Source organism: Carettochelys insculpta, chromosome 4 (genome assembly GCF_033958435.1).
Source record: "Carettochelys insculpta isolate YL-2023 chromosome 4, ASM3395843v1, whole genome shotgun sequence".
Taxonomy (NCBI): domain Eukaryota; kingdom Metazoa; phylum Chordata; order Testudines; family Carettochelyidae; genus Carettochelys; species Carettochelys insculpta.
The window spans coordinates 114,950,508-114,964,647 of NC_134140.1; the positions used below are offsets into that span (position 1 = coordinate 114,950,508).

Consider the following 14,140-nt stretch of genomic DNA (forward strand, 5'->3'; position numbering starts at 1 on the left):
AATTTAAAAATAATAATTGATTGCAAAGTTACATTGTATTTAAAATTTATTTTCTATGATCATTTTTATTTATCTCTAATTTTTTTCACAGACCCCCTTCAGTACCCTCAGGTTGGGAACCACTGCCCTAGTGTGTGCGTGTGTGTGTGGCTGGGCTCCACCCTTCTCTCTGCAGAGTGTATGTGTGCGCACCTGCTTTAAAAGTGCCTCCATGGGTGCGGTGCCATAGTGGCACACATCTGACCAAGTACACATGACCTCTAATGGTGTACAAGACAAAATTCACTCTGCTCATGGATGAAAATCTTAGCAGGACTAGTGCCCCAAACCCCTGCCTCTGGTTGCCCCTGTACACTGTCCCTCTGTCCTGAATTCCTTGGACTCCACCCAACTCTTAAATTTCTTGCAAGCACTGTTTTATTGAAGCAGAGTGATGATAGTACACTAGCTATAAGATATTTGTTATTCTCCCCTGGTTATGAATAAATACAAAGGATTGGAAAGAGGTTCCAATCCTAGTGTTTCTCTAAAGATTTGAGAGTATAAACATCGTCTCCATGACATTCACAGAAGGTACTCAAGTTTGAGAGACTCTTCTCTGCTCAGAAATACTAAAAAATAGACAGGAGCTAAGATTATTTACCAGTTGGAACTGAAGGATAGTACGGAAGACACACAGCTATAAAATGGCTCAGGTGCGAGGTGGGCAGGCTGCAGTACTGCAGAAAGAAAGGAGCCAGAGCCCATCTGAGGACTGGAGAGGCCTAGATGTACTATGCTGAGGGAAGTTAGGCCTGTTGGTTTTCTATGTTGTGTTCAGCTGTTCAATATATGTTGGCTGAGAGTCGCTCTTGTTGCATTATTCCCTCATGGTGTGGTGGCCCTGGGAGGACAGAGAGAGTGGACTCCCTGAGGGGACCCTCAGTGAGAGACAGGTGTTCTGAAGGCTCATAGGTGCAGTTCCACAAGTCAGAGGGCCTATGGCTTTATTCCTGAGACAGATTAGATGCATGAGAAGGGCTGTTGCACTGAAAGCAATTCCTCCCAGGGACTGTACAAAGCTGAGAAGGAACAAGTCCTGTGAGCCTGTGACACTATCAAAGGCATCAGCCCCGAAAGAAGGGAGTTACAGCTACTCGTCAGGAACCAAAGGTCACATCGTGGGTGATTCTAAAGCTGTCATCATGTGGATTCTTATAATGAAACTTGTTTACCATTGATGCTGCTACTTTTCAACCATATTCATAAGAACACAACATACTGATTCTGGACTTACTGATTGTAAGTTCTCTTTTTGTTTGTACAGTATATAATGTTTTGGGCTCCTGGACCATGTTTGTGCTTCAGCAAAGGAACAAATAGATGATGATAAATGATTTAGGGGTTTTCCTGAATGGAAAAAGAAAAAATAATTAATATCTTACTGCATTAAAAAAGCACAGGGATACTCATAATTCACCAAGGAGCAGTTTTGTAAGAACTTTAATAATAGAATTTCTTTAGAAACTGCTGAGGTGAACAAAGTATTTTCAGCTCTTTTATCTAATTGTTGCATTTCTTATTTTAAGTCAAGTAAAGCAATACTGAGAAAATAAAATTAATAACAATTTTTGTCCAGACTATTTTACTGTAATTTAGTACAGACATTTGCACACACTGGCTATCAAATGATTTTTATTTTATGAAGTTCTTGTCAGCTTCATAAGTCATTTTACTTAATTTCATAGAGTATTAATTTTTTTCATATTTCAGTATAATATAAAAGGTGGTAAAAGTCCACAGAGCAAAGAAAAACGTTTCAAAGAGATCAGTACAGACACTCCAGGACCTGGAAGCTATAACCAACCTGCTGCTGTGGGGCTAGAAATTAATACCAGGAAGCAGAGAGATCCTAAAGAACATAAACAACTGGTACGTTGTAATAAAAAGGAATATGACATTTTTTTTTCTCAGAATTAGACGTTGATGACAAAAGTTAACATAACATTTATAAAAACACTAGTAAACTTATACTGAACTTACTGTTTCTAAAACCATTCTGAAGTGGTGAAATTGCATACCTGCTGCGATGCTCAGTTATTGCAAGACAGACCTGATGATGGGAGGACATTGAATTAATATAGGGAAAATAAATACTGAAAAATGAATCAAACCCAAACCTGTAGAACTACTATGAAGCCATTTCAAATCAGAATGGATCTTTTAAAAGACGAGCGCACACTAAAAGTACAATCTTTGCTCTGCTTTATTCAGAGGAGGGATGTACATCCACTCCTCCCACCTCTAGTTGATTCCCTCAGTCATCATGCTAGAGAGCAGGGGTTCTCAAACTTCACTGCACTGTGACCACCTTCTGACAACCAGAGTTGCCCTGTCCATAGGATGAGGTGAGGTGGTTACCCCAGATCTGGTGCTTTCGGGGGCCTCAGAGCAGCTGTGCTATGGATCGGGTGGAATTGTTACCTGGGGCAGGTCATGAGTGGCAGAAGCAGGTCACCTATCCTTGGCCTCTCCACCCACTCGCCACATAATGGGAATAGTAGCCTGTTCCACATTGCTATGATCTTCTGACCCACTGAGTCCTGCTTCTTCACAGTTGGCTGGGAGGCCTCCACTCTTAGCTGCACGTGGAGAAATGGGGCTTAGTGGGCCGGGAGGGTGTGGCAGAGCACCACATGATAAGTGCAGAGGTGATGGCTGAGGGGAGGTGACCTCCTGCTCTTGCGGTCCGCTGCCATGCCCTGAACCATGTAATCCCTGGCCAGGCTGGTCGGGGAGGGAGTCAGGATGAGGTCCATGGCATGCGTGGGTGGTTTTGCCTGGGGCACTGGGGGGATTGGTTGCCCTGGGCCAAGCCCTGCCCCCCTCCTCCGATGGACTGCTGAAAACAAATATTACCACATGACCCCAGGAGGACAGGTCTGAACCCTGATCCTGCCCAAGCCCCACTACTCCAGGTGTGTATGAGGGAGGGGTCACAAAAACTGAAACCAGCCTGTAACCTGAGCCCCCTGGCCAGTGCTGAAGCCTGGGGACTTCAGCTTTGGCCCCAAAGATGGGGCTCAGGCTTCGGGCCTGGGAGCAAGCAAATCTAATTCTCCCCAGCCACTTCATTAAAATAGGGTCATGACCCACTTTGGGGTCTCAACTCACAGTCTGAGAACTGCTGCCGTAGAGTAATTCTCACTTGTTCTAGGAGATATTTACATATTGATGCAAAGTGAAACGGTCTCAACAGGTGAGTTTGAGGAAAATAGCATGCAGCCTGGTGCTTAGGGCACTTACCTGGCAGACGAGGGAACCGAATTCAGGGCCCTTCTCTGACAAATATTTAAGTATTTATACAAAGTAGAAAGCTTCAACAAGAGAGATCAAGAGAAACCCACCCCAGAAAATTCTATAGCCTGGTGGTTTGGATGTTTACTTGGGAGTGGGGTGGTAAGACTTCAAAGCTAGCTCAGGTATGACTGGGCTCCCAAAAGGTGTTAGACAGTTAGGGAGCAATCAGAGGGTTACATTGTGCTTCCCCATTGGCTACAGTGTATGTGATTACTTGTACTGGTCATTTCCCTGGCAGAACAGTAGAATTTCATTTGTTTGTGCTTGAGTAGTGCGCATATTCATAAAGCCCTGTTCAGCACAGATTGGGAGGTTTGAAGTAATGTATAGCCACATTCTACTTTATTTGAGTTAAATTTATGCCTACTATAAAGTTTTTAAAGGGCTTTGGTAGTTAAAGTCAAACAGAGTAGACCTCCATATATGTGTTTTGTATCGTTGCTTTCTTGTATCACTCTTTATGTGCCAGCTTTCTTCCTATGACTTTTATTTATAAATTAACATCATGGCAGTGGAGTTACCTTTAGATCATACATGATAAAAGTTTATTGCACACTTGACAACAAAGAGATGACTGAAAGAAATGTGATTACAGTCCATTATATAGGAAGGTACGTAATCATAAAGATTACAGTGTAAAGCTAATTTTAACAAATTATTATTAGAATTTATATTAAAGGAAATAAGCAGATCACAAGTTTGAAGTTAGATGAAAATGGATGATAACAAATTGAGGAAGTCTACACAGAAAAAGGAGGTTACGTTTTCACTCTGCCAAGAAGACAATGAATTGAAAGTGCTGTACTCGTATGACCCTTCTGTACATATGACATTATAAGGTTCGGTAGTTACTTAATGATTCTTTAGCACATTAACATTTATTAAAAGTACATGTACTTCACGACATAAAAATGAAAAGTTAATATTCTAGATCACTTTTTATAAATTGTAGAGTTGTATCTTTTTCTTTGGATGTATTTGCCTTCAATTTATACAAGTGTAGAATATGTTTTTGATCTCGTTTAAAGTACAGTTTAATTATTTTTACAGAGGACTGCTGGCAGTATAAAAGTCCACCGAAAAGTGGATGGTCCCTCTATTCCTTCTCCAGGACAAGCATTTGGGTATGAAGAGGCTGAGGATGGCACTCTTATTAAGCAATATCCACCTCAAAGAGATGTGACATTGGGCCCAGCATACTATCAGCCAGTATTTGTAAGTAATTTTAGAGCAATTTCATAAGAGTGGCCACAGGATGGCAAAATAATTTAATGTTGATCTTTTAACCCTAAAATGTTGTCATGTTTTTTCTTCAGAATGAAAAATTAATGATATTGATACCACTATGTATTTCTGTCTGGATATAGAGCCAGTTTCATGTTTGATGTATATGGAAGTTGAATGGGACCTGTCACGCCTCCATGCTTTATGAAAATTGGCTTATGAATATGCATAAGTCAAAGATGCTAAGTGTAAAATGCATCATGTAGTATATGAATTTTAAAGGTACAATCTGCTGAATCTCTATATCCTACTTTTGTGTCTGTATTGTTGTATGGGAAGTTAGAGCTAGGAAGCGTGGATCTGTTTATAATTCTGAATCTGCTAATGAAGGCCATTACTGATGCCCTGGAAAATGAATGGCTCAGTGAACAAGTTAACAACCTGGGAATAGCACTGTTTGTCCTATACGCCCAAACTGCAGTTGCTTCTACAAGGATATGTGGCCAGGCCACATAATGCTGAAAATCATTTTGGATCTGATGCTTTTCCACTCAAGGTGAAAAAATAGTACAGAGAGTAAGCCGTGCTAGTCTATACACTATCAAAACAAAAAGCAGTCAAGTAACACTTTAAAGACTAGCAAAATAGTTTATTAGGTTAGCTTTCGTGGGACAGACCCACTTCTTCAGACCATATCCAGACCAGAACAGACTCCTGGATATGGTCTGAAGAAGTGGGTGTGTCCCACGAAAGCTCACCTAATAAACTATTTTGCTAGTCTTTAAAGTGCTACTTGACTACTTTTTGTTTTGAAGGTGAAAAAAGTTTGAACTGAGCACAAAGAACTCCCACATTAGGCAAAAAGGATGTAAGTAGGGGACCAAACAACAGGAACTGTCGTCAGATGCCAGGAGACCACTTCCCCATTTAACACTTAAAGATGCCTAAGGGGAAAGGATCAGGTGCAAAGTAGCAAGCTACTTAGTTTGTGAAAAAGATGATCAGAACAACTGTTTAGGGTAAGAATTTTCATATAACAAGTTTTTTATTAGATTAGAATTAGAATTAGCTGGTGTGCTTTGTTTATTTTAGTTTAGTAATTTACTTTGATCTGACTGTTTTCTCTTGCAACCACTTACATCGATCTTTCGTACATAATAAAACATTTTAGCTTATTATTAAGCCTAGTCTAAATAATTATTACCTGAGGAAGGGAGAGCAACCATTGTGCAGATCTCCCTTTCATTGCTGTAGAAGGCTGACCTGACTTTGTGAGCTTACTCTGTGCATAACTTCTACCCAGAGTAAGGTGGATTTATTTGAGGTTTTGGTTCCTTTTGCAAGTTGATTTTGAGAGTGCTGAGCTCTTATAGCTGAGCCCTTCCAGCACTTAGTTGGTTGAATATTTATGTTGCTCTTCTGTGGGGTGGGGTGGTAACCGGCATTACCGCTAATTTTTTTCCATTCCTGGGTAGAATAAATTTTGTTATGTGCACAAAGCATGTGCAGATGTGCACCACCCATAGAAACACATGCTGCCAGCTGTGGGTGCTCTGCTAATCAGCTAAATGGCCTGTGACTCTCTCCTGGGTGATTGCCTAAGTGCTCAGTTTACAGGAAACACTGGTGGTAACCTCACCTCTGTGCCTTTTTATCATTTGAGAGATCAGAGCTTCTGGCCCAGCAGCACAGGGTGGTGGTGAGTCCCCGAGTACAGGAAGGCAGGCATCAGTGTCATGATCAGCATGCTGGGGACAACCCCAAAAGGATTTATGTGATTCAACCCATCACAAGACCTACTTCACTGTTATTGAATTTAGTCCAAAGAATAAAAATCAGTATAGATTTAAAAAAAAAGTTGCTATTACTCAGACCTGCTGATTGGGGGTGGGGGAGGGGCACGGGGGCAGTTTCCCCCTGGCATTCCAAAGGGGCCTGGAACTCCTGATGTCAGCACAGCCAAAGCTCTGGGCTCCTTTGAAATGTTGTGGAGAGCTATGCACCTCACTGTGGGCAGCTCAGAGGGAGTATGTGTGCGTGCCGCTGGGCTGATTGCCCCAAAACCTGCCCCTTCCACCTTTTGCCTTCCCCCTTCTGGGAGCGGAGAGCCATGCCTCCCCTGCTACCTTGCCCCTGGGCCCATGTGGCCTTTTTGCACCACTGGTACTGCCTCTTCCATTTCATCTGGTTGGAAAGGGAACATGAAAGTAGGCAGTCTTTAGCAAGCAATGCTGTAAAGAGAACAAGGGCTGCGTTAAGAAAGAATGCACCTGTGGCCTGGATTAAACCATCCTCTTCTTGTGTCCACCACTTTCTTCAAAATTAAATGTTTCTTTTTTAAATAAATTCAGTTTCTAGCTCTTTTGGTAGCAAAGATACCCTTGTGAATACAAAGTTGAGGCAGTTGTTTCAATGAGTCTACAGCCAGGTTAAAACAGTAGCTGTAAGAGATACAAAATGCCTTAAGTATATCTAAGTGGTCTGTTTATGCAGAAGCAAGTTACAGGCTTTCACAAACTATCTTGATGTTGATAATATTACCAAAAATATTTATTTCCTCAGGGATTGCAGCCAGAGCAGGATGCTACAGTTCTTTCCATTTACTCTAGTCTCTTCTCTGAGCAAGTGGTACATGAAGTAAAACTAAGCAAGTAAACAGTAGCCAAAGTAGTTTGCTTTGTAGTCTTCTATATTTTTGTAAGGTTGCTTTGCATTATGCCTAGTGTAATTAATCTCAGTATCTGCCAGTTATCAAAACAAATTGTGTGGGCTGCTGGGGCGACTGGGAGCAGGGAAGGTGGTCTATTCCGTACTCTCAATGCATCTCCTGCTTGGGTTTGGGCAGTGTAGCGAAAACAGCCACATTTAGTGTAGATAGATGAGGAGGGGAGAGAGAGAGAGAGAGAGAGGGCAACCTGGGGTAAGAAAGACAGGGACAGGAAAAGAGTGGGGGAAGGGATGGCAGGGAGCGGACTGGTATAGGACATTCTAAATCATGGAGGCAGCTGGGAAGATGATGCAGAAAAGTCTGTAACCACTAGAGAACAATCCCATTCAGAACCCGGAGTACTTGTAACATTTTCATCATTTTATGGCAATATGATTTTGACTTACGTTTTGTAGTTTCTCTGCAAGGACTTGATCTTGCGATGTGCTCAACATTTGGCCCAAATCCAGCAAAGCACTTAAGTGAATGTGCTACAGAAAGTATATGCACAGTCCCTTTGACTTTAATGAAACTGCTTACATACTTAAAGTTATGAATGTGTTTAACTCCTATGCTGTATCTGGAGCATACTGGTCAGACCCCTGTGTGACAGTATTTCAAAGTGAAAGTTTATCCTGAACTTTAGAGACACCACTGCACAGGCCTCTAATTTGAGGTTAATTCTTTTGTAAAATGATTTAATAATGAGTAATCCTGTCTGGAGAGACATTTTGGGGAAGTCTTGTGCACTTGTAATTCCACCCTGATTGATTACAATTACTTATGTGCTGTAGCTTGGGAAATTGCAGTAGAGAATCATACTCTTGCAGTTGTATTGCCTGAAATGAAAGAACTTTTATGGCTATTTTGTGTTTTCAGGGTCTTATTCACTTTGGCCGTGTCTACACTAGCCAAAAACTTCGAAATTGCCATGCAAATGGCCATTTCGAAGTTTACAAATGAAGTGCTGAAATACATATTCAGCACCTCATTAGCATGTGGGCGGCCACGGAACTTCAAACTTGACGCGGCTCATCCAGACGGGGCTCCTTTTCGAAAGGACCCCAGCTACTTTGAAGTCCCCTTATTCCCATGAGCAGATAGGAATAAGAGGACTTCAAATTAGCTGGGGTCCTTTCGAAAAGGAGCCTCATCTGGATGAGCTGCGCGGCGGCGAGCCACGTCAATTTTGAAGTGCTGCGGCCGCCTGCATGCTAATGGGGCGCTGAATATGTATTTCAGCGCTTCATTAGTAAACTTCGAAATGGCCATTTGCATGGCCATTTCGAAGTTTTTGGCTAGTGTAGTATAGCCCTTGCCATTGTCATATGTATTTTTTAAAGAGTAAACCATCACTGTAAAAAACAACAACTCTAAAACTCCTAGTATGGTCTTATTCAAATCTGGAAACTTCAGTGAAAAAAGACATGAATCCAAAATCCAGGATCCAACAAAATATTCTGTACAACTCACTAAATACAGAAGTGGCATCTCTGCTAGACTGGTGGTTACCACTTTTGCTCTCTTAATCATAATGCTCACCTGCCCTCAGACTCTAGTATTCTTTCCTGGTAGAACATCAACATAAATTCAGATAATGAAATTATGAGAGTTAATTTTTTTTTTACAGATTTTATCAGAATTTAGTCATCTGACTTCCAGTAACATTCATGAGGATTGCACATCGAAATCACAGTTAATGTCAAAGAATGTTTATTACAAAGGCATTGGGATCAACTTTTTATTTAAGTGTTCTATGAAGACTTGTCTAATCCTTGGTTGTTTTTGTTTGCTCACAAATGATTGCCTACGCAAAACATTGATGACAGCCTTCAAGGATTTTTAGACAAGTAGGTTCCCTTTATAGCTGGAAGCTCCTAAAGCTGATACTTTGTCTTTGCTGCAAACAGTGTTCTCTTTAAAAAGGGAATAACAAACATATATTAGCTGTCCTGCTGTAAAATGCTAATTAGTACATGGCACTGTAGTTTTCACTACAGGGTTAAGAAGAGAAGTTAACCATGAATGGGGAGTATAAAGTTGACCTTGCTGAAGGCACCTTTCGATTAAAAACTGCTGTGCCATGTCTTCACTAGAAGTTTGCAGTAGGAAAATTAATCTGTTAATTTATCTCACAGTAAAAACACAACTTTTTTGAAAGTGAAGACAAACCTATAGACTTCTGTAAAGCCAATATGGGAAAGCAAACCACTGAAGAAAAGAAAGTTGTTCTCATGCTGTTGGCAGAAACAGTGGCTCTCCCATCTTAAAGGGCTGGACTGTTGATTAAATTCCCTTATACAGTAAGGTCTCAGAGTATGCGAATTCAGAGTAGGCGACTCTGCTCTTATGCATCTGACCTGACCCCACCCCCCGGGCTGGTTTAAACCACATGCAAGCAGCTCTGGTTCAAGCCGCCCTGGGCGGCTCTGGTGCAACCCCCCTTCCAGCTCACAAGTTGCCCGCCTGCCCCCCTACCCCATGCAGATCTGGTGCAACGCCCCCAACGGCCCACAAGTTGCCCACTCGCCTGCCTGCCCGCCGCCCCATCCCCTGCTCCGCACGGTTCAAGTGTGACCCCCCCACCGCTGGCTCATGAGCTGCCTCCCCCTGCTGTCCCCCCTGCCCCGCATGGCTCCGGTGTGACCCCCCCCACCAGCTCACAATCTGCCCACTTGCTGCCCCCCTGATCCGCGTGGCTCCAGTGCGACTCCCCCCACCCACTTACCACCCAGGCCCGGCTCTGCTTCTGGCTCAACTCCCCTGTGCCCCAGAGTCCAGCTCACCACCTGTGCTCAACTCCACCCCTCGCCCCCCTGCAGCTCTAACCCACCCCAGGCTTAGCTCCCCCACCGCCTGCCTCCCGCAGCCCCAATCCACTGCCTGGCTTAACCTTAACCCCAACTGCCCCCTGCACCCGCCCAGGATTTACCTCTCTGCTGCTTCCCCAGCTTTAGAACATGTGTTCTGCTGGGGAAAAAGCCAGACCCCAACTTGTGTGAAATCCAGGTTACGCGAGGGTGCATGGAACAGAACCCTCATGTCCTCTGAGACCTTACTGTACTTTTATTAGACCCCTTAGAAGGCCCAGTTTCTGGAAGGTCCATTGGGTCAGGTACTACTTGTGTATTGGAAGCACAAAAAGTGTGGAGCAATGGGTGGGTGTCGGTGTGTGTGTCAGTGAGTGTACAGTAGTGGTACTCACCTGTTATTTCAGAACTGGATGCCCTGTACCCCCCCAAGAGGGAGATTTCTTGATCAAAACGAAAAGGTTAGATACTCTTGTATCCTTAATCCTTCAGGGAACTAATGATTTGCAGTGTTTGGAGAGGGACTCTAATGTTCTTTTCTGTTTTTATGGGTGGTGTTTTATTTGCTGCTTCTCTTACCTCAGGCTTCCAGGGTGAGTTCTGCTTTAAAAAGTTTGTAAGTTAATAGGGGTTTTCATTTTATGGATTTCTGGGGAAATGACTTTGTGTTGGTGATCAGCTGGAATGAATTTGACCAAATGTTTGGCTCTCTCAGTGTTAAGGACTCAACACTAGTTTGTGAAAATTAAAGGGAACTAAAACTAAACTAGGTAGTATGTTACCATGACAAATTTTTCTGCAAAGATGAAAATATAAACAGTGCGTATATACATGTCACTAGTTACTTAATGTAGCTTATTTGCAAAATGCATGTGATACAGAAGCATTTAGACTGAGTGCTCTTGTTTAGGAGCTTTCTTGAAACTTTTCCAATATGTTTTGTCTTGTGTAAACTTTTGCTCATTTCTGTTCATTTTCTTTGACAGGATGCTATCAGCAGCATCCTTATCACTGACATTGCTGCAGACTGGAGAAGGCTGCAGGGCCAAGTGAGGGCAATTACATGCTTTTTGTTGGGGGCTGTGAGCTCCAGGGTGACAGTCACAGATCTAACATGGTAATTGGTGTCAATATAAGAGGAGGAAACAGGAAGCAAGGGGCAGCTCAGAAGGTGAGACTGTGCTGGGAAACTTACTCTTTTGTAACCCTGTATTACTATGTATGTAAGAGAGGAACACTGTAAATGCATACCTTGGTAAGAGAAACATAGCCTGGTGGTCTGTTTGTGACTGTGGAAACTACGTGAATGGGCTAGGTAGTGCAGTTCAGTGGTAGTGATGAAGGTGCCTAGTGACAATACTAGTGGTTTTTGTCTTGAACTAGCTTCTATATTTCAGACCATAATCACTGTTCTTTGTTGTATGTTAAATTGTGGGTTTTCAGGCTCTTACTACTTTATCATATTCATAGTAATGGGAGACAGCAATTTTCAACTTGTAATTAATAAAAATAAGCATGGGACTTATTGAGCAGTTCCTTGTAGTGTTTATTCTCTGTAACTATTTTTGCAGCAAATGCGTTAGGGGGCAGCAGAGTCATTAAGTTGACTCAGCAACAAAGGGTCCTGTGGCACCTTATAGACTAACAGAAAAGTTTTGAGCATGAGCTTTCGTGAGCACAGACTCACTTCATCAGATGCTGGTCTAGTCTATCAGGTGCCACAGGACCCTTTGTTGCTGTTGCAGATGCAGAGTAACACAGCTACCCCTCCGATAAGTTGACTCAGTTCCTTATAATTTCCAAGTGCGTTATGCTAACATTGCACGAGTGGAAGCTGTTAGATTTTTTCATTTCACGTCCCATTTTCTGTAGGTGCATTATGCTGCTAATACAGCAGAGTCTTCATGTAAATATTTCACCTTTTCAAAGCACTGTGCAAACTTAAATAACTTCACAAAAGGCCTGTATGAGCAAGGTAAATTTTATTTCAGTTTACAGATACGTTAAATGACATGTTCAAAGCCATACTGTAAAGCTGGTGTTTGAGCCTGGATCAGACTTAAAAATTCCTGCCTCCCAGACTTCAGCTATTTCACTGGAGCAGTCTACCTTACTGTATTTAATTACTTAAAAAGGGGTTAGGTGTAGCACTCTGGCAAACGCTTGCTATACAAGGTTTTATTCAAAATTTATTTTTGTATAACTTAACCATTTCTATTTATATAGACAAATTTTCATTCTAAATGTAAAAGAATAAATGAAAGTATCCTGGTATCCAAAATATTTAAAATGGCTTTTATTTTTTTAAAAATTGTCAGTCATTTAGTAACTGATAAATATGAATCACTTTTAAATATTTTTATCTATATTGAGATTATGGGCACAATAGAGTTTCTAATTCTTTGGATAAAGAATATTGTACAGGTTGCTTTATAAATGCCAACTGTCATAAATTTTAAAGTACTGGTGTGGCTACAGTGAAGTTGTTGAACGTTTTCTTCACCACTAACATTTTTTTCAAAGTCCTGACTATTGGATCTTTGTATGTGTGTTTGTGTATGTATATACACACACACATACATACATGCATATATATTTGGGTGTCTTCACCCTGACAAGATCAAGTCTTTTGCACTGTGAGGCTTTTCTATCTATTTTGTAGACATACCTGATTGTATTCATACTGCATTGCCTGCTTCTGAGGTAATGTGCTGTGATCAGAGGAGGACAAAGATCTGCAGAAGTTTTATCAGAGCTTTGGACTTCAGTGGGCAAACTAGATTTGTATCCTTCATTGGTTGAAGGAAAAAAACCCTCATGTTGAAGGGAATACCAAAGAATACTGTTTTTCCTATTAGTGGTTATCATTAACTCCTCTCTATGCCAGGTACATAAGTGCAATTCTATATAAGGACTTGAGTGTAGATAATCTTGCCAATTATTCCTCTCTCTCTAACTTACTTTCTTTAGGAGTAGGTCACAAGAAGTTAACAGTGAGTCAGTTCAGCATATTTTTGTGCTTGTGCAGTTGAGTTGTCAGATTTCCTGGGTCATTTTAGCCTGATTTTAGACCAGGATATAGTTTTTGGTAAAGGGCAGAGACCAGGGGTGAAAGCAACATTAAAACTCCATTGATTTGGCTTAAAGCTTTGTTTGGGATAGATGTAATCATTTTTAAGTGTCTTATTCTTTTGTGTCTGACTGGGCTCAGAGGGTGCAACTGGCCAGTTGCTCATTTGTCCTGTGGATTCTCTTAGCATTGTTATGAGGCTGCGATTTGTAACTTTAGTTTCAGTATCAAAACTGTTGTTATATTATAGGTAATAACATTTCTAGCCATGTGTGCTTAATACTATAAGTAGGGTCAGTAGGATTTATTAATATCTTGATTTTGAAAATATTGCTTGTGAGGCTACATAAGCAATAACAATCCCAGCCAGCATTTTCATCTGTGAGTATACAGATCAGCCATATGCCAGCATTTCAAAACTGGAGAGTTTTATTGTACTAATAAACATGTTCCTTTTTTGTATTAACTTTTCTGACCATATTGTTTTTAGAACACCTGTATATTTACAGAAGTTGTTTCTGTTTAATTTATAATTTTTCCTTATTTCCCTTCATCCAACAAAAGGCTGAAGTACTTCACATTCAACAACAGAATATAAAACAATATTAAAGAAATAAAATGATAAAAACCCCAAACAAAGTTGATGTATTAACTTCAGGTACTCCTTTCCATATTTGTGTAGTCATTATGAAGTGCCTGTTGTGGTCCATTTTTCTGTTTCTGTATTCTTTTTCTTAGATCACTGAGTTTCTTTACTAATGGAATGTGTGAGAGAGCTGTATAGCTTCTCATTATATTAATGGGAGTAGTATTTTAGACCGACCTTCCCTTCTGATCCTTCTTTCTATCATCCTCTACTGTTCTCATGTCCCTACCTTGTGGTGGCCAAGTCTTTTCCCTCAAATATGATTTTAGATAAGCAATTGATTTTCCAAAGCACTTTGAGGGCTTTTCTACACTGGCAATTTACCGCGTTGAAACTTTCATGCT

At 41.2% G+C, this 14,140-nt stretch overlaps 1 protein-coding gene across 1 annotated transcript in view; it reads left to right on the forward strand.

Annotated features, from left to right (window-relative positions):
- Nucleotides 1-14,140, forward strand: part of STPG2 (sperm tail PG-rich repeat containing 2) — a 400,844-nt gene that overhangs the window by 8,199 nt on the left and 378,505 nt on the right. The window contains exons 3-4 of the mRNA XM_074993576.1: nucleotides 1,753-1,911; nucleotides 4,390-4,554. Coding sequence (XP_074849677.1) covers nucleotides 1,753-1,911; nucleotides 4,390-4,554 — 324 coding nt within the window. The remainder of the gene's footprint in view (nucleotides 1-1,752; nucleotides 1,912-4,389; nucleotides 4,555-14,140) is intronic.